The following is a 24,313-nucleotide window of genomic DNA, read 5'->3' as shown; positions in this document are numbered from 1 at the left end:
TAAACAGACTTTGTTTAATTTTCATACACATTTATTAAAATAATAACAAGCACAAAAATTACTTAACTTGGTTCTGGATCCTATTTACAATTGACAATCTGAAGTTCGTTTGGTCTTGGTACGTTTATCTTATTCTCACATATCTCTGATACTTGACAAAAGTGTCTATACATTTCTCTTCATGGCTATGTACAGGAATATGGTAATCTTATTAGGCGCAGACTGAAACTTGCGTATAGACTGGTACAGACAAATGTAGAACTCGTACAAAACGGTACAGACTAATGCAGACTGACTAATCGGAGGTCTGTACACTCGTAATAATACCTAGCGCGTTCATGTATCACTGTGCGAGTGTGATCCGCGAGGAGAAAAGGTTCTACGGTAGCAGAAATGTCATTGGCTGCGTTACATATTAATACGCGGATCGGCGGAAGCAAAATTTGGTCCGTCTCTATGGCAGCGCCATCTCGTAGAGCGGAGACGGACGAGCGCTGCGCCTGCACTGTTGTGGTTAGTGGGGCGCGCTCTGGTGGAGACCTTTGTGAGCGCAAAGTCAAACGGCGACAGCGTCTCTGGCGGGCCACTTGAATTTGCCTGTGCATTGGCGTGATTGGTTAACTTCGACGCTGATTAACTCGAAAATGGCACAACATACCGAATTTTTGTTTTTTCTTAACAATTATTCCTCATCATAATCTATCTTAAAACACCCTTGCAGGCTCTTGAGACTGCTTCTGACCGTCCCGTGTAAAGGGTGATTTCGTGATCATGTTACAAGTTTTCAGTGATGATGGAGAAGAGTAAATTTATCAATTCTGAGATAAGGGACCTTGGTTTGGAAACGACCGAATCGTAACTTCTAAGTGAAAATCGTTTTCTTACTTCTGACAGTGCAACACCCGTACCGGTGCTGTTCTTGCTATGATTGTAGCACTGGCAGCTTTCAGAGGTGGTATAGTGGACCAAAACCAGAAAAAAGAGTAGTAAACATGGGCCCTAAAATACATACCTTATGAGTTATCAGCACGTGTTAAATCTTCGATATTGTGACACACATCTCTCCTAATGAGCAAGTGCTCATAGCTCTTAGTATGTGTTGTGTATGACTTTGTACACAGCGGTAATGAGAGGTGGGCTACGGCGTTGGCGCGGTAACTGTCATCGTAGGAAAGTTGGACAGGCGCTGAAAATAATTAGTGAACAAGGTAACAGAAGATTTACTTACCTTGTATTTCTCAAAACGTACATAGACTCATTACAAACTATACAACATGAAATAGAGTCCAGCTACTGCAATGTTACAAGGAAGAGGCTCCAAGCACGAGCAGGCTGAGCTGCTGCTTCCGGGTGTTTTATATTGTGGAGGCAGAGGGCGCCCGTGGTACAGAGCTGGCTCAGCAGGTGTGCTCCATTGGGTCCACCGGAGCCTGCACGACTGTTATCAGCATTGGACGGAAACATCCAATTCCGTTGCCAATTGTGACAAGCCAGTAGAGTGATATCGATATATGATTCCACAATATGCGTTTTAGAGCCAATGTTTATTTTTTTATTGTTTTGGCCCATGCTACCACCTCTGAAAGCTGCCTACCCTAAAATTTACACAACAACAGTATCGGTCCATGGGTTCCACTACCAGAGGTTTTATAATGATTTTCACTTATAACTTTCGACTCCAGCGTTTCTGGATGAGGGTCCCTTACCTCAGACTAAAACATTTATCCTTCTCCGTAATCCCTGAACGTCTGTAACATTGTCACGAAATCACACTGTGTAAACCGCCAGAAATAATCGAACCAGCTTTGAATTTACGTCACAGCAGTGGCGCTTTGCTGAAATGCTCTCTGAATGGCTGTGGAACTTTATGAATACAGACTTTTCTAAAGCATTTCAAAGAAAGATGACCACGGTCGTTTGATAACACGGCTGTGTTTCACCACTAGATGGCATGTGTAATCAATTGACAATGGAGAAACTCGAAGTTAACGTTGGTGAACCCAAGAATGGGCAAATGGGAATATTTTGATCCCATTGGTTTCTCAGAGTTCTTGAGAACTCACGCCAAATATTCAGATATCACATCCGGTAACAAGAGCTTCCTTTTCTCGTTGAGGAACAGCTCCTGTCAGCAGCATTCGAATCATACGGAAAGCCGTTATTAGTATTTTTCGAATAGTCCTCGGACGTATTTTTGCTTCCGTTATTTTCCAGTTGACTACTATTACGTTAATTCTGGCAACAGATTTCTCTTGCTCAATTTTTATAAGAAAAAAATATTTTATTGAAGGATATACTTACAAAAGTAATTCTGGAGCATCATGTAATTGTAACCAATGAAAAGCTAACAAGTTCACTAAGAAGCTGCGATGTGAGACTGAAAGATGTGAATGAGTAATTTTTGTTACTGCCTAGTTTTCTTGAAATTAAGTGAAGAAGACAGCATAGCATAGAAATTATGGTAATCAAAACAGTCCTTTTATAGGGTTCTGTACCTCAATAAATAAGAATGGAGCCGTTATAGTATCAGTTTGTTGTCCATGTATCTGTCTGCCTGTTTCTTCATATCTATTTCACTCAGGAACGAGTAGAGGTATATCAGATACTAAGGTCTACAGTCCCTTGGTGGTGTACGGAACCATCAGACTGTGAATCCTAGTCGCACTTGTCCGTTTTTTTAATGTTTTGGCGAGAAAAATAAAATTTTACATCAGAAATTATGTTTATAAATCGATGTCATTTTGCTTCATTTATGTTGTGTATGACTTCATAGACGATGGGGTACACACACCGTAGGAAAGCTGGACAGGAGCGGAAATAAGTGATCAAGTAATACAGCAAACAGAAGATTTACCTGACTTGTATTTCTCCGAGTGAAGGTACGTGTGTAACAAATAATACAGCAAGAAACAGAGTGTAGCTTATCACAATGTCAAAACGACGAAACCAGAGCAACGACTAGGTGGCATCTGCAAGCGTCCCATAACAATGTCTGCGTAGCAAAGTGGCTCCAATTGCATGCGGGCTGAGTGACTGCCACCAGCCGTCCCGTATTGTGGTGGCTGATGGCGGTTGTGACACAGAGCCATTGGAGTCGTGGCTCAGCAGGCACGCTCTATTGGGTCCGCTGCATCCCTCATGACCACTGTTGGCGTCGGATGGAAACTTGCCATTCCATCGCTATGACACCTGTCGGGTGCGACGCTGCAGTCGTAAAATTCCGTCTTACATCGTAGCTGAGCGCATATTGCAACGTGATGCAGGTCGGTTGGTCGATTGTTTGCTTGGTTGATTTGGGGGAGGGAACGAAACAGCGAAGCCATCGGTCCCATCGGATGAGGGGAGGATGGGGAAGGAAATTAGCTGTGCCTTTTGAAAGAACCATCGTGGTATTTGCCTGAAGCGATTTAGGGAAATCGCGGGAAACCTAATTCAGAATGGCGGATGCAGGTTTAAACCGTCGTTCTCCCGAACGCGAGTCCAGTGTGCTAACCAAAGTTAGTGTAAGTAGGGCTATGCGTGAAGCGTTCAGTGAATTCGAAAGTAAAATTCTATGTACCGACTTGACAGAAAATCCTAGGAAGTTCTGGTCTTACGTTAAATCAGTAAGTGGATCGAAACAGCACATCCAGACACTCTGGGATGATAATGGCATTGAAACAGAGGATGACACGCGTAAAGCTGAAATACTAAACACCGTTTTCCAAAGCTGTTTCACAGAGGAAGATCGCACCGCCTTTCCGCCTCTAAATCCTCGCACAAACGAAAAAAATGGCTGACATCGAAATAAGTGTCCAAGGAATAGAAAAGCAACTGAAATCACTCAACAGAGGAAAGTCCTGACGGAATACCAATTCGATTCTACACACAGTACGCGAAAGAATTTGCCCCCCTTCTAACAGCCGTGTACCGCAAGTCTCTAGAGGAACGGAAGGTTCCAAATGATTGGAAAAGAGCACAGGTCGTTCCAGTTTTCAAGAAGGGTCGCAGAGCAGATGCGCAAAACTATAGGCCTATATCTGTGACATCGATCTGTTGTAGAATTTTAGAACATGTTTCTCGCTCGCGTATCATGTCATTTCTGGAAACCCAGAATCTACTCTGTAGGAATCAATATGGATTCCGGAAACAGCGATCGGGTGAGACCCAACTCGCTTTATTTGTTCATGAGACCCAGAAAATATTAGATACAGGCTCCCAGGTGGATGCCATTTTCCTTGACTTCCGGAAGGCGTTCGATACAGTTCCGCACTGTCGCTTGTTAAACAAAGTAAGAGCCTACGGAATATCAGACCAGCTGTGTGGCTGGATTGAAGAGTTTTTAGCAAACAGAACACAGCATGTTGTTCTCAATGGAGAGACGTCTACAGACGTTAAAGTAACCTCTAGCGTGCCACAGGGGACTGTTATGGGGCCATTGCTTTTCACAATATATATAAATCACCTAGTAGATAGTGTCGGAAATTCCATGCGGCTTTTCGCGGATGATGCTGTAGTATACAGAGAAGTTGCAGCATTAGAAAATTGCAGGGAATGCAGGAAGATCTGCAGCGGAAGGGCACTTGGTGCAGGGAGTGGCAACTGACCCTTAACATAGACAAATGTAATTTATTGCGAATACGTAGAAAGAAGGATCCTTTATTGTATGATTGTATGATAGCGGATCAAACACTGGTAGCAGTTACTTCTCTAAAATATCTGGGAGTATGCGTACAGAACGATTTGAAGTGGATTGATCACATAAAATTAATTGTTGGTAAGGCGGTTGCCACGTTGAGATTCATTGGGAGAGTCCTTACAAAACGTAGTCCATCAACAAAGGAGGTGGCTTACAAAACGCTCGTTCGGCCTATACTTGAGTATTGCTCATCAGTGTGGGATCCGTACCAGCTCGGGTTGACAGAGAAGATGGAGAAAGAAGAGCGGCGCGTTTCGTGAAAGGGTTATTTGGTAAGCGTGATAGCGTTACGGAGATGTTTAGCAAACTCAAGTGGCAGACTCCGCAAGAGAGGCGCTGTGCATCGCGGTGTAGCTTGCTGTCCAGGTTTCGAGAGGATGCGTTTCTGGATGAGGTATCGAATATATTGCTTCCCCCTACTTATACCTCCCGAGGAGATCACGAATGTAAAATTAGGGAGATTCGAGCGCGCACGGAGGCTTTCCGACAGTCGTTCTTCCCGCGAACCATACGCGACTGGATCAGGAAAGGGAGGTAATGACAGTGGCACGTAAAGTGCCCTCCGCCACACATCGTTGGGTGGATTTTGGAGATGTAGATTTAGAACCACTGCGCCGCCTCGCTTGGTGATGATGCAACTTCTGAAAGCTTTTAATGGTAGTTCTCTTGTGTGTGTGTTGTCATACTGGTACATAATTGTTGTGTACATAGTTCCGCGTAGTCAGGGCGTACACAACTTTCCCACTAGAGCGCGCCCCGCTAAGCACAACAGCGCAGGCGCAGCACTCGTCCGTCTCCGCTCTACGAGATGGCGCTGCCTTAGAGACGGACCAAATTCTGCTTCCGCCGATGCTCGTATTAATATGTAATGCAACCAATGAGATTGCTGCTAATGTAGAACCTTTTCTCCTTGCGGATCACACTTGCACAGTGATACTTGAACGCGCGAGGTATTATAACGAGTGTACAGACCTCCGATTAGTCAGTGTGCATTTGTCTGCATTTGTCTGTAGCAGTCTATAGTTAAGTTTCAGTCTGCGCCTAATAAGATTACCATATTCCTGTACATAGCCATAAAGAGAAATGTATAGACACTTTGTCAAGTATCAGAGATATGTGAGAACAAGATTAACGTAACAAGACCGAAGGACTTCAGATTTTCAATTGTAAACAGCATCCAGAATCAAGTTACGTAATATCTATGCTTGTTATTATTTTAATAAATGTGTGTGAAAATTAATCAAGTTCTGTTTGAAGTTGGTCACCGTCAATCTGCTACTCTAAAAGTGCAAGTGGCATTTCTATCGTCTGACCTAACGGCAGAAGATAAACACGCCACAATAAGACCATGAGACATATTGCTGACACTGGCCTACTTCGTTAGAGCGACAAGTCAAATAATCTGATGGTGTGTGTGCCGAAGGTCTTACAGCACGCACACCACAATAATACAGTACTGAGATCGCTGATAAACTTTAATAAACCTTCAGAGAAGTTTTGGCAGAAAGGAAACTTGCTGGTTGGAGGATTCTTTTCGTGTACAAAATGAGAAATACAACTGATGTCGCAGGCGAGGCATCCCCCATGTGTAATTGCATCAAGGTGTATTGAATTGCTTTAGGGCTCTGAGTTAGGAATTCCTCGAAGTTGTCGACAGCGTGCGTCACTACTTGAAAGTCTCCTCTGAAGTGTTTGTGTAGCAGGGTGCTGCGGCTAACGTGAGGCGATGTTTCCCGCTCTTCTGCAGCAACTGGTGGTGCTGTCGCTGTACACGAGCGGCCGCAGCGAGCAGTACTTCCCGCAGGCGGACCGCTTCTGGCCGCAGCGCTGGATGCGAGACCCCGGGGGCGCCTACCGCGGCGTCGCCGCCAGCCACGCCTCTCTGCCCTTCGCCATGGGCGCGCGCTCCTGCGTCGGCCAGAAGCTCGCCGAGACGCAGATGGCGCTCATCGTGGCCGAGGTGCGTACCCACTCCCCACCCTACACCTTCACACACAGACAGCGGGTGAGCACATAATATGCAAAAAACTGGCGGTTTCTCAAACTGGGGAACAATCAAGAATGGGGCGCTGCAAGGTTTAGTCTTGGGTCCTCTGCTGTTCTTAATATATATTAATGACTTGCCATTCTATATTGACGAAGATGCAAAGCTGGTACTTTTTGCCGATGATGCAAGTATAGCTATCACACCCAACAGACAAGAATTAACCGGTGAAATTGTAAACGATGTTTTTCAGAAAATCATTAAGTGGTTTTCTGCAAATGGGCTCTCATTAAACTTTGACAAAACGCAGTATATACAGTTCCACACAGTAAATGGAATGAAACCATAAATAAATATAGACTTCGATCAGAAATCGGTAGCTAAGGTAGAATATTCAAAATTTCTAGTTGTATGCATTGATGAGGGGTTGAACTGGAAAAAACACACTGAGGATCTGCTGAAACGTTTCAGGTCAGCTACTTATGCTATTACGGTCATTGCAAATTTTGGGCGATATACATCTGAGTAAATTAGCTTACCACGCCTATTTTCATTTTCTACTTTCGTATGGCATCATATTCTGGGGTAACTCACCATTGAGTAAAAGTGTGTTCATTGCACATAAGCGTCTAATCAGAATAACTGCTGGAGCTCATCCTAGATCATACTGCCTCACAATATATATATATATATATATATATATATATATATATATATATATATATATATATATATATATATTCACTTATGAAATTTGTTATTAACAATCCGAACGAATTCAAAAGTAATAGCAGTGTACATGGCTACAACACTAGCAGAAAGGATGATCTTCACTACTCAAGGTTAAATCTAACTTTCGCTCAGAAGGGGGTAGATTATGCTGCCACAAAAATCTTTGGTCACTTAATTAATAGCATCAAAAGTCTGACAGATAGCCATATAGCATTTAAAACGAAATTAAATGAATTTCTTAATGGCAACTCCTTCTACTCATAGATGAATTTTGGGTGTTAAAAAAGGTACGGCCAAACTTTCAGGAAACATTCCTCACACACAAGGAAAGAAAATATGTTACGTGGACATGTGTCCGGAAACGCTTACTTTCCATGTTAGAGCTCATTTTATTACTTCTCTTCAAATCACATTAATCATGGAATGGAAACACACAGCAACAGAACGTACCAGCGTGACTTCAAACACTTTGTTACAGAAAATGTTCAAAATGTCCTCCGTTAGCGAGGATACATGCATCCACCCTCCGTCGCATGGAATCCCTGATGCGCTGATGCAGCCCTGGAGAATGGCGAATTGTATCACAGCCGTCCACAATACGAGCACGAAGAGTCTCTACATTTGGTACCGGGGTTCCGCAGACAAGAGCTTTCAAATGCCCCTATAAATGAAAGTCAAGAGGGTTGAGGTCAGGAGAGCGTGGAGGCCATGGAATTGGTCCGCCTCTACCAATCCATCGGTCATCGAATCTGTTGTTGAGAAGCGTACGAACACTTCGACTGAAATGTGCAGGAGCTCCATCGTGCATGAACCACATGTTATGTCGTACTTGTAAAGACACATGTTCTAACAGCACAGGTAGAGTATCCCGTATGAAATCATGATGACGTGCTCCATTGAGCGTAGGTGGAAGAACATGGGGCCCAATCGAGACATCACCAACAATGCCTGCCTAAACGTTCACAGAAAATCTGTGTTGATGACGTGATTGCACAATTGCGTGCGGATTCTCGTCATCCCACACATGTTGATTGTGAAAATTTACAATTTGATCACGTAAAGGGAACATTTGCACTGAAATGAGGATTGACACATTGTTGGATGAACCATTCGCAGAAGTGTACCCGTGGAGGCCAATCAGCTGCTGATAGCGCCTGCACACGCTGTACACGGTACGGAAACAACTGGTTCTCCCGTAGCAGTCTCCATACAGTGACGTGGTCAACGTTACCTTGTACAGCAGCGACTTCTCTGACGCTGACATTAGGGTTATCGTCAACTGCACGAAGAATTGCCTCGTCCGTTGCAGGTGTCCTCGTCGTTCTAGGTCTTCCCCAGTCGCGAGTCATAGGCTGGAATGTTCCGTGCTCGCTAAGACGCCGATCAATTGCTTCGAACGTCTTCCTGTCGGGACACCTTCGATCTGGAAATCTGTCTCGATACAAACGTGCAGCGCCACGGCTATTGCCCCGTGCTAATCCATACATCAAATGGGCATCTGCCAACTCCACATTTGTAAACATTGCACTGACTGCAAAGCCACGTTCGTGATGAACACTAACCTGTTGATGCTACGTACTGATGTTCTTGATGCTAGTACTGTAGAGCAATGAGTCGCATGTCAACACAAGCACCGAAGTCAACATTACCTTCCTTCAATTGGGCCAACTGTCGGTGAATCGAGGAAGTACAGTACATACTGACGAAACTAAAATGAGCTGTAACATGGAAATTAAGCGTTTCCGGACACATGTCCACATAACATCTTTTCTTTATTTGTCTGTGAGGAATGTTTCCTGAAAGTTTGGCCGTACCTTTTTGTAACATCCTGTATATGTTGCGCAGACTTTTTAACAGTATCCATTTGATACCGGGAATAAACCAGCTACCTAACTTTTAAGGGCAAGTGATATTACATCCTGTTTCTTTGCGGTAGGTGGCACAGTTCAGATGCACTCGATTTTTGGTAGTTTTCGGTATGATGCGGCACTTTATAGTATTACAGAGCCTGACGTACATTTTTGCAGTGATAGTCTTGCAAAACGACTTGACAGTACGCTAGTACTTTCGCAAGTGTCCGAAAAACACCGAATTTGCCACTCATTAGCGATTATATCCCTGCTAATTCGTACTTTTTTTTCTGCTATTTCTGCGTATTTATTTTCTCGTTCTTGCGACCTAAAGCACAATTTTTCTTACTGCTGATACTTTGAAGTATTTATTTAACGCATTTTACGTACTTGCTCCCAGTTAATTAAATAAACAGTAGACTGCGTAATCTATATACATAATCGACAAGTCACTGATAAATGCATGGAGGATAGTATTTGCTGAAACAACTAACCATTCCCTTTCCTGTTCCACTAGCAAATTTACGAGAGCAAGCGATTGTTTGTAAGCTTTTGTACGACCCGTAATATCTATTACATAGTCATAAAATCGTAGAAAAATGGGTCTACAGAATCAAGCCTTAATTATAATGCGTCTCGAAATTTTTAAACATATACAGTGTCTCTTAATAATATGATAACTATAATCAGAGCTACATGGTATCTACTCATGAAAAGTTACTACCCCTACTTTCACATAATTTTCTTTGCATCTGTAGCAATAACAGTAATTCAAACGGTGAAACACAACAAAAACTCTTGATATTACAAACTTCAAACGCTGCAGAAAGCACACACGCACAGCGATGTCCCGAAAACACGTGACAATCCTGGTTTAATGTTGACAACATGCGCAGAACGCAATGCTCACTCCACAGATATTTACTCTATGGTCACTACCAGCGGGGATGGATTGTTAGGACGGGAAACTACTGTAGTGGCGGGGCCGTCCGCTGTTGGGCCACTGCAAGGTAGGAGAGGTGCAGTCCAACAGCTGAAGGTCAGCTAGAGCTAGCGAGTTTGCAAACAACAGTGTTAACAGAATGAAATTTTTCACTCTTTAGAGGAGTATGCACTGATATGGAAATTCCTGTCAAATTAAAACTGTGTGCCGTACCGAGACTCGACCTTGGGTCCTTTCCCTTTCACACGCAAGTCGTGACTCGTGATGGATAGCTCAGTCGCTATAGCAGTTGCCTGCCAAAGGCAAAGGTCCCGTGTTCGAGTCTCAGTCCGGCAAACAGTTTCAATCTGCCAGGAAGTTTCATAACAGTGTAACCAGGTTATGCCAGTACAGCAAGTCAACTGTCTGTTATTAAAAACACCACAGGTTACAGGATTCTGCAGACATTGCAAAAGAAGGGACGATTTATTTTCGCCTCATTTCTAAATCTTTTTTCCATTCTAAATCTACATCTACATCCATACTCCGCAAGCCATCCGACGGTGTGTGGCGGAGGGTACCTTGAGTACCTCTGTCGGTTCTCCCTTCTATTCCAGTCTCGTGTTGTTCGTGGAAAGAAAGATTGTCGGTATGCCTCTGTGTGGGCTCTAATCTCTCTGATTTTGTCCTGATGGTCTCTTCGGTAGATATACGTAGGAGGGAGCAATATACTGCTTGACTCCTCGGTGAAGGTATGTTCTCGAAGCTTCAACAAAAGCCCGTACCGAGCTACTGAGCGTCTCTCTTGCAGAGTCTTCCACTGGAGTTTATCTATCATCTCCGTAACGCTTTCGCTATTACTAAATGATCCTGTAACGAAGCACGCTGCTCTGCGTTGGATCTTCTCTATATCTTCAATCAACCCAGTCTGATACGGATCCCACACTGCTGAGCAGTATTCAAGCAGTGGGTGAACAAGTGTACTGTAACCTACTTCCTTTGTTTTCGGACTGCATTTCCTTAGGATTCTTCCAATGAATCTCAGTCTGGCATCTGCTTTACCGACGATTAATTTTATGTGGTCATTCCATTTTAAATCACTACTAATGCCCACTCCCATATAATTTACGGAATTAACTGCTTCCAGTTGCTCACCTGCTATATTGTAGCTAAATGTTTAAGGATCTTTCTTTCTATGTATTCGCAGCACATTACACTTGTCTACATTGAGATTCAATTGCCATTCCCTGCATCATGCGTCAATTCGTTGCAGATCCTCCTGCATTTCAGTACAGTTTTCCACTGTTACAACCTCTCGATATACTACAGCATCATCCGCAAAAAGCCTCAGTGAACTTCCGATGTTATCCACAAGGTCATTTATGTATACTGTGAATAGCAACGGTCCTACGACACTCCCCTGCCGCACACCTGAAATCACTCTTACTTCGGAAGACTTCTCTCCATTGAGAATGACATGCAGCGTTGTGTTATCTAGGAACTCTTCAATCCAATCACGCAATTGGTATGATAGTCCATATGCTCTTACTTTGTTCATTAAACGACTGTGGGGAACTGTATCAAACACCTTGCGGAAGACAAGAATCACGGCATCTACGTGGGAACCGTGTCTATGGCCCTCTGAGTCTCGTGGATGAATAGCGTGAGCTGGGTTTCGCACGATCGTCTTTTTCGGAACCCATGTTGATTCCTACATAGATTTCTATTCTCCATAAAATTCATTGTACTCGAACATTGTAGCCGTGTTAACATTAGCTTCTTTTGCCTAACGCCAGTGGGGTTTACACCTCTCTAACCTGCCACTGCAATTGCAGTTCTGACCAAATTTTGAAACAAACAACCTTAGCACAGATCCGGTTACGGAAAGTTCGCGCTCAGTATAAAAACTAACGTGTAATTTCTCCACTCATATTGTTGCCAACCCATAGTAATCCTCATTTCACCAGCAATTGATGGCTCCTAAAATCATCACAGTATTTCATTAGTCCAACCCTTAGCTGAGTCGTCAGCAATCTGACTGCTGTGCAGTAGGCCCGGGTTTTATTCCCAGCCGGGTCAGAGGTTTTGTCCGCTTGCGGACTGGTTGTTGTGCTGTCTTCATCATCAACAAGCAAGTCACCCCTCTCTACGTTCTATGCCAGTCTGCTATGTTGTGACGCAACCCTTCCGCAGTTTAGTTAATTAGTTAGTTACATGTTCCATAGATCATTTGAGCGATAATCTTGTCAAAATGATGTGGAACGATTCAGTTTACAGGAGATGTATACATGATTAGTGCTAACAGTAATGAAAACATTATCATTTTCATTCTACACATGCAGCTTCACAACTTGTTTTACTGGGTACCAGTATTTTTTAAGTAGAAGTTCGCCAATAGAATAGTTGTTGTCCAGGAGAAATGATCTTAAGTTAGATTTAAAACTCTCTTCGCTAACTGTCAGACATTTAATGTTACTTGACATATCATCAAAAATTTTTTGTTGTTGCATATTGAACTCCTCTCTGGGCCCGTGACAGCTTTAACAGTGGATAATAAAGGTATTTTCCCTCTAAAATTGTAAGTAAGTATATCACGGTACTTCTCAAATTGTGATGTATTATCATTAACGAATTTCGTTAGCGGATATATATATACTTCACATGAGGTCCGTGGGTGAACAGCACACATTCACACATTATCCTTACTGCTAGCTTTCGTGCAATCAGTACTCTGTCTCTAAGTGATGAGTTACCCCAGAAGAATGTTTTGCAGGACTTTGTTTAGTGCAAATGTGCGAAGTATACCAGGAAGCTCATACGTTTGTTTCCAAGATAAGTAATTGTGTGAAGAGCATATGTAGCTGAACTTAATTGTTCTGGAAGCTCAATAATATGCTTTTTCCCGTTCACGTTTTCACCAGTATCTACACCCAAAAATTTGAAGCAGTTTACCCTACTTACTGACTCCTGATCATGTGCTACGTCAGTTGCTGGTATGATTCTTTTATGTATAGAACTGAATGTAGAGTGACTTTTTCTTAATCAAAATTTAGGGAGAGTCGATTGTCAGAGAAGCACTTACTAATTCTTTGGAAAATGTCATTTACCAACTCTTCTCTTGCATTCTCTGTAATGTATTTTATTATAGTGCTATATCACCTGCAAAAAGCACCAATTTTGCTTGTCGAATGTTAAGTGGAAAGTCATTTGCATATGTTTTTCCCCCTACTCCAGGTCCCCCCTCCCCCCCCCCCCCCACCACCATCTGCCTTGGATCGGGAGTGCCATCTTTGTGCCGCCTTTTTCGTGCAGTGTTTTACAGTGTGTTTTTCCAGTGCGTGCTCCGTGTTGTGTCTTTTGGGAAGTGTAGTAAACAGCCACCATACTGTCGCTGGGTGTGCTTTTTATCACTTGCGAACAGAAACCAGACTGTCGCCATGTTTTTTTAATTGTGTGTCTACTATGTTACTTGTCTGATTCCTGTGTCTTTTATCTACATTGCCAACCCCTTTTGCTTTCTTGTTTTAACTTTCCGCAATTTTACGCCATTTTACACTTTAAATCGCCATTTTATCGCCTGTTTTTCCTTGTTTCTTTCTTCTTACTTTATTTAAAAAAAGTCTGTAGGCTGTAGAGCAGCGTAATAAGCTGCTGCCGGCCCGCCCCCTTCGGGGGGAATTGAAAATCAATAAAGAAAAAAAAAAAAAGAAAAAAGTTGAGCTAGGCAGTCTGATATTCGAGTGAGTCTATTGACATCTCGCCTACAGACAGCGTGTATACTTTATTCTGTTTCCGGGTACGAGTGGATTCGTGAGGTTGTCGCTTGTGACCCCGTTGCTTATTGCGTGTTGTTGTTCGTAAGGTCTTGCTCGGTCGTCCGTCGTTGTCGGTCGCGGTTACCACATTTTGGGGACGAGGTAAACGGTGGTAATTATTAGCATGGAGGGGAAGTTGGTCGTCTTCTGGAGCAAGAACAGCAGCTCATGCACCAGCTCCAGCAGTCACTTCAGTTGCTAACAGACAAAGCTGATGCAAGGGCCTCACTGCCACAACAGCTTCTGAGTCCTCGGGTGTCCGATGCTTTCCCACGTCCGCCGTCGTTCCCCCATTTAATTACGCTAGAGAAGACTGGAAAACATACTTACATCAGCTGAAACAACAATTCACGTCTTTTCAAGTCACGGATGACTCCTTGCAGCGGTCGTTGTTTTTGTCTTGGGCCTCCCCAGCCACGTTCTTTCTTCTCCGCAAGTTGGCACCATTGTCCGATCCTGTGGCTCTCTCTTTCCAGGAGATCTGCCTTTAGCTGACAAACTATTATTCCCGACGCTACCATGTGGTCGCCTCTCGGCTGGAGTTCCACCAGTACCGTAAAGGGTATGGTCAATCGTATCGTTCCTAGGTCACGGACTTGCAGGGTCTCAGCCGTCGATGCGATTTTACGTGCACCAATCAGCAGCGTATGCAGACTCCCTGATCCGGTATGTGGTGGTTCAGCTGGCTCCCGATCCTGAGGTCCGCACAGCGGCGTTGAAACGCGGCAACCCCTCATTGGAAGAGATTCTCCGCACTGACCACTCCTGCCAAATTGCTCAAGCGGTTAACGAGCGTCTTATGGCGCGACCGCAGGTGGCGGCGATCGCGGCGTCCCGGCGGGTTCCGCCCTCGCGACGTCGACGTGGCCCAGCCGACAGAGGCCAGCGCCATAGGGACTCCTCTTTGTCCGACGTCTCTGTCGCATCGGCGCCTTCGTTCGCCCCTTGTCGCAGCTCGCGCGGCCCACTTCCGTCTTGCCCACAGTGCTTAACCACACATTCGCGAGCTGATTGTCCCCACTGCTGGAAAACGTGCACGCTGTGTAACAAGGAGGGCCACATCCGATCGGTTCGTCGTAGTCGCTCGACTCGCTCCAGTCCTGCCTCTCCTGGGCCTCAAGATACCGTCCATGCTCTGCAATCGGTCGTCCCACGGGATGACCCATCGGCGCGGAAGCTTTTCCTCACGCACCGCCTTTTCACTGAGGATTTCAGGTTTCAGGCTGGCGCTGGGGCCACCGTCTCCCTGATTAATATGGCGACATGTAAACGGCTGGGCTCTCCTGCGTTGTCGCCTCCCTCTCGGCGTTTGGTCGCCTACGGTGACGGTTCCATTCCCCTTCGTGGGCAGTTCGTCGTCCAGGCCACGTACAAACTTGTTCCCCGGCTCCTTACTCTATTTGTCGTCGACCATTCGTTGGCGTCGAATATTTATGGCCTGGATGCGTTTCAACTGCTTGGATTTTCAATTTCCGACGAAGTTACAGCCGTTTCCACGGCTGTTCCCTTTCAGGACTTGGACAATCTGTGTTCTGCTTTTGCGTCGTCGTTTACACCAGATCTCAGATGTGCTTCCGGCTTTCAGGTGCGCATCACCCTCCAGCCAGATGCACAGCCTCGCTTTTTCCAGGCCCGGCCCCTTCCGGTGGCCTTACGGCCAGCGGTCAAGCAGGAACTTGATCGGCTCCAGGCCGCTGGCGTTCTGGAGCCTGTGACGTACAGTGGCTGGGCGACGCCACTGGTGGTCATACGGAAACCCGATGGGTCCCTTCGCCTGTGTGGGGACTTCGGCGCTACTGTCAATGCTCAGTCACTAGTCGACACGTACCCCATCCCCGACTGGAAGACCAAGCTTGCCTGGGGGCGAGTACTTTTCAAAGATCAACCTGGCTGTGGCATACCACCAGTTACCCTTGGACGCTGATTCCCAGAACATCTTGGTTATCAATACGCCTTTCGGGTTGTACAAGTACAAGCGCCTTACATTTGGTGCCTCTTCGGAGCCGGCCATTTTCCAGCCTTAAAAATTCATACCGATTGCTAACCGGAAACTGAAATCTCGTTTTTAAGATTTCCTCCTCTTGAATTTTTGTCTCGACTATATAATCTACAACTCCATGGAAGAACCTCATCTGATCCTTTTTCAGCTTCCAACCTGCTTTCTCCCTTGTGAAACACGAACCCACAGTCCTGACATTTTTCTCGCTTACCAAGTAACCTACGTGGAGTAACACTCGTCCTTCCTCTGTTAGAATATTGCTGTGCGTTGTGGGATCCTTACCAGGTGGGATTGACGGAGGACATCGAAAGCGTACAAAAAAGGGCAACTCGTTTTGTATTATCACGTTATAGGGGAGAGAGTATGGCAGATATGATACGCGAGTTGGGATGGAAGTCATTAAAGCAAAGACGTTTTTCGTCGCGGCGAGATCTATTTACGAAATTTCAGTCACCAACTTTCTCTTCCGAATGCGAAAATATTTTGTTGAGCCCAACCTACATAGGTAGGAAGGATTATAAAATTAAAATAAGAGAAATCAGAGCTCGAACAGAAAGGTTTAGGTGTTCGTTTTTCCCGCGCGCTGTTCGGGAGTGGAGTGGTAGAGAGATAGTATGATTGTGGTTCGATGAACCCTCTGCCAAGCACTTAAATGTGAATTGCAGAGTAATCATGTAGATGTAGGTGTAGATGTGATTTGTCACCTTCTTCCAGCTCCAATTGTCTCTAATTCAAAATACGCCCTTTCTAATTCTGCGTGGAGGGTACAAATGTTTCTTCCCTGTTGCACGACATTTTTGTCTCGACTATATAATCTACAACTCCATGGAGGAACGTCATCTGATCCTTTTTTTAGCTTCCAAGCTGCTTTCTCCCCAGTGAAACATCAAGCCACAGTTCTGACATTTTTCTCGCTTACCAAGTAACCTACGGCAACATCCGCTACTCTTACAGTAAACTAAAAAGCCCTACAACACACATAAGCTGTAACAAAGTAATAATCAGTAAAAACTTATCTGTCGGTGAGCTGTGCAGGTAACTTCCAAACGTCGGGCAGACGTGCAGTAACACGATCTAAGGTCGTTGAACATAGGTAGTACAAGACACGAAGTGAATGAAAATTGTGAAAGCATGATATGTTCTAAGAACACTATTAAGCCGAGGCCATCAGGAAATCATTTAAAGCACTGTAATGGATCCAAGACAACACGTAGCGCTTATAAGGCGAACAAATATTAACACTAGCCTGTAAATACAGCACTGATATTCACGTAACGTAGGTTTAAAATCTCGGAAGGCACGAAACGAATGAAAACTCTAAAGCGCTCGATATTTGTAACACCAGTATTAAACAGACGCTTTCCAGAAATTATGGAGAGCAGTGCACTGTATTTAAAAACAACTTGTAACGCTACGACGCTGTGGTTGTTTATGTCAGCGTGCTTCAGTGCTGCTCTACATCGCACGCTATGTTTTCACCGACGTCGTAACGTAGCCTCATATGATTTGCTGATGATGAAATGCTCTTCCCTTTACTTAGCGGTTCTTTTTCTCTTCCTACTGCTAGATAAGAATAAGAATTTAAATAATTGTGAGGCGTGAGTTGCCATCGAAGGTTTGGAAGATACTGTCACCTTCCGAAGCTACAAACAGCGACAGATTCCATGTGCTTCACCCTAAATTCAACTGTGCGGTGGATACGACTCGAAGGTACGATTAAAACGTTATTTTTGCTCCGCCGTATCATCAGCAATTACTACCTCAAATATTTGTCTGTATATATGAGATCCCTGCGTGTACATTAAAACGTATTTGATCCTTACACTCTGAATTGTTGTTGTTTTTTCTTTCAAACTAAAAGTGTTTGCTGTTCCACCAGATGCATAACAGTATCCTTCGTACATGCGCAAAGCTCTTTGTACGTGGAGCTGCTGCTTTGTCATTCCTTAACGTTCATAATTTCAGCATAAAGACACAATATATCGCCACCGGTAAGGTGCAGTATAGAAATGGTCGCTATTGTTCGTGAACCAATTACTGACCTGCAAGCGGAGATGCACATATGACAACCCGCCGATTCCTGTGACTTGGAGCATGTGGTACCCACACACCCGAGTTTTGAACCTTTCCCATTGCATGCAAATGTCGCTCGATGATCGCAGTTCATCACATTTCACAATTCTCGAGTACACTAACGAGGATCATTTTGGATTAATAATTTTGAACGATGTTCATCAAATCCCGGAGATCTTCCTTAACGTGGAGAGTGACTAATGTCAAAACGATCCCCCTTAAAATGCGAAAAAAAACTTCTTGCCGTGCCCTGTCCATTCGCATTATCCCCATATAGGACGAAAATGTTTCTGGCTGCCTCTGCTGGTCTCACTCCGGTATTGAACTCAAACAGAAGAATATGTAGAAAATGTTCCGATTTCTCTGCTTGGCACTCTATTTTCTAGCTTCCACAGCTCGACTCATTGTCTCCAAGTGACAAAATGAAAATGACAACATGTAAACTCAAATTGCGCCACTGAACTAGAAATGAAAAATGGCAATCGATAAACAAACCCATAGCAAACGGAATACCAACATTCAAAACAAAAATGCTACGAACTTGTGCAGCACCCTAATATTATAATATTAATCGACAGGTAATACATGCATTTGTTACGTTTATGTACGTATGTGTACCTTTTTTAATTATTTCTGATCCGAAGCACAACACCCGAAGGTTCTATAATGGCCCAGGTGAATAATAGAATTAACAAATACTCTTAAGTGTTTAGCTTACTTTCATAAGATATGGTAGTGTGGGAAGGTTGTGCAACGAGCAGCGGGGAGGTCGTGGACACCTACTGTTTGGTTAGCCTTCCGCTGATACGGTGGAAAAATATATCTGCTGAATGGCGAGCACCTGGTTCCTTGTGTTCCAAGATCAGGATAAACTTTCGACACAGTATGGGATACATTTGCCTATAAATGGAATAAATTTATTCTGAAACTAGCGTAAAGAGTAAATTAATAAAATTTTTAGACAGTTGGTACCTATTTTTACATGATGAATATATGTCTGATATGATAACTTTACTGATTGTGGAGTTATTTTGTTTTATTTTAAGAAACTCAGCAACCAGCTACTTTTCTATCTGTTTTTATTTATTCCAATACGCGTTTCGGTCTTCATCCATCTTCAACTAGCGTATTACATGTTTGAGTCTTCAGTAAGTACATTGTTAGAACATGAACAGCAAATTGGATGGTGCAGCTATCCCACGCAAAAGAAGAGTTATGTTTAGCTACTACACTTTGCGAGTTATATATCTGCCTTATACTGCTCGTTAGTTATACTTCTACTCTGCTTGTTCTTATTCCGATTTTCGTGTTTCCAGATGTGGCTCAAATATTTTTCCGGATGTATCTCGCACAAAAATAGCGCAGTATCCGTCGTGTTACCGTCTGACATCTTTACTTACATCTGAAAATTATATCGATGATGAAAGCTATGCTTTTGCTTACATGTTCTGAAAGTGCTGTTTCTAATTTTAGCTTCTGTATGACTAAAACTCCTGAAATTATTTAGCATGAGTATATTGCATTCTCTGTATAGTTATTAAATAAGTGTGTTAGTGACTGTTTAGTTGCACTATATGGAGTACCATAAAAATAAAAACAATATAGAACACGTTGTCTTAAAGAATTAATATTACATATTTAAATCACAGTTGGTATGGCATTCTTGCAAATGTCACTACAATTGTAAATGTGTAATATTAGTTCTCTCATAAAAAAGGCGCTGTATTGTTTAATATTCAGTATGGTTTAATTAACCATTCACTGCAGCCCTTATTAAATAACTATACATAGCAGTCAGTATAATCATGATAAGCACTTTCAGTTGTATAATCAAACACAAACTTAAACTAGAAATAGTAATTTCAGAATCTGTAAGTAAAACGTGACTGACCACAGACATAATTGTCGGATGTAAACAAAGATGTCAGCCTGCAGTATGGCGTATACTGCGCTGTTTTTTTGATGCAACGTACAGATGAAAATGTGCTGGTGTCACGATGAGAGATACGAAAATCGGGGCAACACCATTCATAGAAGTACATCTAACGAGTAATAAATCGTAAATATACGACTCGCGAAGAATGGCTATTTTGTACAGGACAGCTGCAGAATACAAATTACTGTCGATGTTTAACGATGTACTTATTGAATACAAATATATAATAGGCGAACTAATGATGGCTGAAAGCCCTAAGCCCTCATTGGCATAAATAAAAATACGTAAAAAGTGGCTGGCTGCTCTGTTTCTTAAAATATTTCAAGTCTGGTAATTGTGTGTATAACGGCATGACACCCAATCCTACAGCAGCGCAAAAGCCTGGTGTTTCAGACTCAGGTAACAAAATAACACCCATATTCAGATTTCCGCGATCTTGCTCCCCTTAGCGAGGAATCACGTATTTCAGTCTGCTTGAGAAAGGATGGCGATGTTTCTGGGAAGCGATGGTGGAAATTTTGTTTTGCATAGCACACCAAGGTATCATGAAAGTCTTCCCATACCACATTGCCTTTCCCTTTATTTTGGTTCATTCATTCTGTTTCCTTCAGTTATCATTTAGCCTCGTTCATTTAAACAAGGTTCCAAAAATTCACCACCGAGCGAGGTGGCGCAGTGGTTAGACACTGGACTCGCATTCGGGAGGACGACGGTTCAATCCCGCGTCCGGCCATCCTGATTTAGGTTTTTCATGATTTCCGTAAATCGCTCCAGGCAAATGCCGGGATGGTTGTTTTCAAATGGCACGGCCGACTTCCCCGTCCTTCCCTAATCCGATGAGACCGATGACCTCGCTATCTGGTCTCCTTCCCCAAAAACAACCAACCAACCAACCAAAAATTCACCAACCACTTGGTGTGTCTAGGAAGCAAGACGACGGCTCAGAATTTATATACGGTTACTGCTCTTTTCGCCAACACAGCCATTAGATGTAAAGTTGAACAGAATGAAATTTTCACTGTGCTGCAGTGTGTGCGATGATACGAAACTTCCTGGTAAAATAAAACTGTGTGCAGGACCGAGACTAGAACTCTGGACATTTGCCTTTCTTCCAGGAGTGCTAGTTCTGCAAGGGCTGCAGGAGAGCTCCTGTGAAGGTTTGGAGGCAGGAGACGAGGTACAGCTGGAATTACAACTGTGAGGACCGGTCGTGGGTCGCGCTTGGGTAGCTCAGTTGGTAGAGCACTTGGCCGCGAAAGGCAAAGGTCCCGAGTTCGTGTCTCCGTCCTGCAAACAAGTTTAATCTGTCAGGAAGTTTCAGATGCAAGAGTTATTGGACAGGCGATCTGTTTATAATCATATGGCACAGGTTAGCAGCACAAGTAGTAAGGTGACCCACGCCCCCCACGGATCTGACAGTGGTCCTGCCTGCCTTTCAGATTACGAAGAGGTTCCGGCTGGAGCTGGCCGACGAGGAGGAGCCAGAGATGGTGATGAGGCTCGTCTCGGTGCCGTCTAAGCCCATCAGAGTGCGCCCGGTGCCCCGGCAGTGAGGCGGTGACGTCACGTCGCGGGACCTGCAGCAGAGATCATTCCGTGCGCCCGAGGCGGCCGGCCAACTCTTCATCCTTCATATGTACCTGCGTGTGTGAGAGCGATATGACGAGAGCTCTGACGCGTCCTAGTATGACGCCGTTTTTCCGGAAACAGGAAGTTGACCGACGAAATTACATACTACGATCTCAGTCGAAACCACATCCCTCTCGAGGACCTAATTATTTATTTTATGGATATCGCCGTTGTACCTAATGTTCAATGTGTTACCATTGTAATTATACTCATGAATAAAAATCACGTCTAGTGTTCCATTTATTTAATGTAGTTTATCACCTATCCTGTCACGAAGTGTTTCGGGTTCATCTTAATGTGCTATGTTCCTTGTTTTCTTTGGGTTTTCTTCACTTTGTTGCCTTCTTCCGAAGTATGTTATTACAGTTGGTACTCTACTCACATGGTCAATGCCTGTCAAAAAGCTTGTAGACATAGTTATAAGCTACCATCAGGAGCCATTTCTAAACTCCTGCTTTAAGAAACGTATTAATTTCCTTCTCAAAGATTTGGGCAAAAGTTATATTTATATCTTTACTTAGTATGCGGAAGTATGAACTGAACTACAAATAACGTACATGAATTGCATTATTTCATAAATTAAATGCAGCCAAACAACCAAATCTACAGTTAATATCTAAACCTTCAACCCAGTCATGCCCTACCTCTGTCACTTTACGGAACTTTTCTAGATTTCCAGGGTAATCTCGTCTCTTACAGTTGCCTGCAGTGTATCTGATGGTCTGACGTACATTTACACAACCACATTAAGAAAATGAAACCTTTTCTCATCGGCGGAGGCTTTCTGCAGGGGTCTTGTAAGGGTCTATTATTCCTTATGGGCAACATTATTCCACGTTTCCGACCACTTCCTGCAACTGCCAACATCCAATGCTTGCAGCGATTCTGCCAATATGGCTAGTGGCTGCCTGCATTTTAATCGGTTCATTCTAAGTGCAGGCACATTAGAGTGCATTGGAAACTCAGAAATTTTAATCAATTTTTAGTGTTACTTGAGGAGGGTACTCTGTTTCCGAAGATCTGGTGCCACGATGTACTTCAGAGGTGGGAGCCAGTGAAGAAGAGTAGATCTAATACAACTTGTTTTGTTCTCATTGCTGGATTTAGCTGCGCATCGATTTTTATCATTTGAGAACTAATGGAGCACAGTATTCGGCAGCAGTGTAGACGACTTCAAAGGATGAACACCGTAGTATTGTAGCTGTTGCACTCCATGAGGTACTACTTAGGTTTTGTATGATGTAATTGTGATTTGCTGCGATGGTCTCAATGTGTCCCTTCTACGACAAAGTACTACCAATAGTCACATCTAGGTATTTTGGAAAATCTTAGGTAGTCTCGTATTGGTCATTCTGTTGTTAAGATCGAAGCAGCTGAATCCAGTCTTAGTTGCATTTGATTTTAATGTCCACACTGCCATGCACTGTACTCAGATCCACAGAGTGTATCCCTTCACCAGCTTCACTGTTGAGTTGCCAAAGCCAAACCATCCGCGTAAATTAACTTCGTCATTCTCCATTTACATGATGTGAGTTGAACCAAAATGGTGCCAAAACTGAATCCTGGCGAACACTTATTAGGTTTCTTCTGTCTCTTTACTCAATTGCAGAGGACCACTTGCACGCATCTATCATGTGACATGTTGTTTACGTGCTTAATTGTGGTTTTGCATTGGAATGGGGCCTCCGTTTCTACCGTCTGGACTTTTTAAGTTTTTTTGAATCAGAAGTAAAATTTTCACGAAACAAGGCCACATCACACTGACGACAACAGGAGAATAATAAAATAATGAAAAACGTAAGCTTTAGCATTGGTGAGCTGTTGTAAAATTCTCCTGCTTCGTCTAGTATTTTGATCTGTTTAAATACCTGCTTTCTTTATGAAACTGAATCATCAGCTACAGAAGTCGATGGTGAAAAGTGGAAAAGCTTGCTAACACAGGACCGAGTCTTCCATTAGGTCTCAATGCAAAGAATGATTTTCATGATAATAGTAATAATGAATGGAGTTTGTTAACACAATAAACTGGAGGCTCCAATAGTGCGTGCTGAAATTTGGATACGATAGCGCGCTTATAGCGCGCAATCTTTGTGTTGCGAAATAAATCACTTGAAACCAATTAACAACATACCTAAAAGTTTTACGATTTGTGAAGCATGTTGCTGGTTAAACTACTTGGAATAAATTTAGTTATTATTGCATTAGTAATTACCATAACAAATGATACAGAACTTTCTCATCTGGAAACAGTAAAATGAAGCAAAACAAGAGTGAGTCCTATATCAGTTTTTGCATTTTGAAACAATACAAGAACAGAAGTTCCATAGATAGCTGAGTATGCACAAGAGGTAAACCTCCTACAGTACATTTAAGTCTTTGACACTGAGTCATAATGATTTCTTATAATGCCCCCTTCGGTGGCGGAGACAATGTGTCTCAAAGATTTTGAAAGCGCCACTCAATCATGTTTCACTTGGTCGCATATCGTTGACATAATGATAGTTGTTATGTAGCTATAGTTAGTGGAATATGAAGTTGTTTGGGTAAACGAGTATTTAGTTGTTGGTAATAGTAGTTTTTATCCAAATAGTTCCAGACAGTTAATATGAAAGAATAGATTTCTTTGTAATAACATCCAGATATGCTGTACGATCATAATAGATTGCTTAAGCGATTAAAGAGAGTATCAGATGCC

The 24,313-nt window shown here is 43.3% G+C and overlaps 1 protein-coding gene across 1 annotated transcript in view; it reads left to right on the top strand.

The window, feature by feature from the left end:
• LOC124795200 (cytochrome P450 315a1, mitochondrial) overlaps positions 1-21,861 on the top strand; it is a gene marked incomplete at its 5' end in the record, with an annotated part of 137,956 nt that extends 116,095 nt beyond the window's left edge. Inside the window, 2 exons of the mRNA XM_047259110.1 lie at positions 6,426-6,638; positions 21,429-21,861. Of these exons, the coding sequence (XP_047115066.1) occupies positions 6,426-6,638; positions 21,429-21,542 (327 nt within the window). The remainder of the gene's footprint in view (positions 1-6,425; positions 6,639-21,428) is intronic.
• Between the last annotated feature and the right edge of the window lie 2,452 nt (positions 21,862-24,313).

Source organism: Schistocerca piceifrons, chromosome 1, assembly GCF_021461385.2.
Source record: "Schistocerca piceifrons isolate TAMUIC-IGC-003096 chromosome 1, iqSchPice1.1, whole genome shotgun sequence".
Lineage (NCBI taxonomy): Eukaryota > Metazoa > Arthropoda > Insecta > Orthoptera > Acrididae > Schistocerca > Schistocerca piceifrons.
This window is presented reverse-complemented; position numbering and strand designations above follow the sequence as displayed.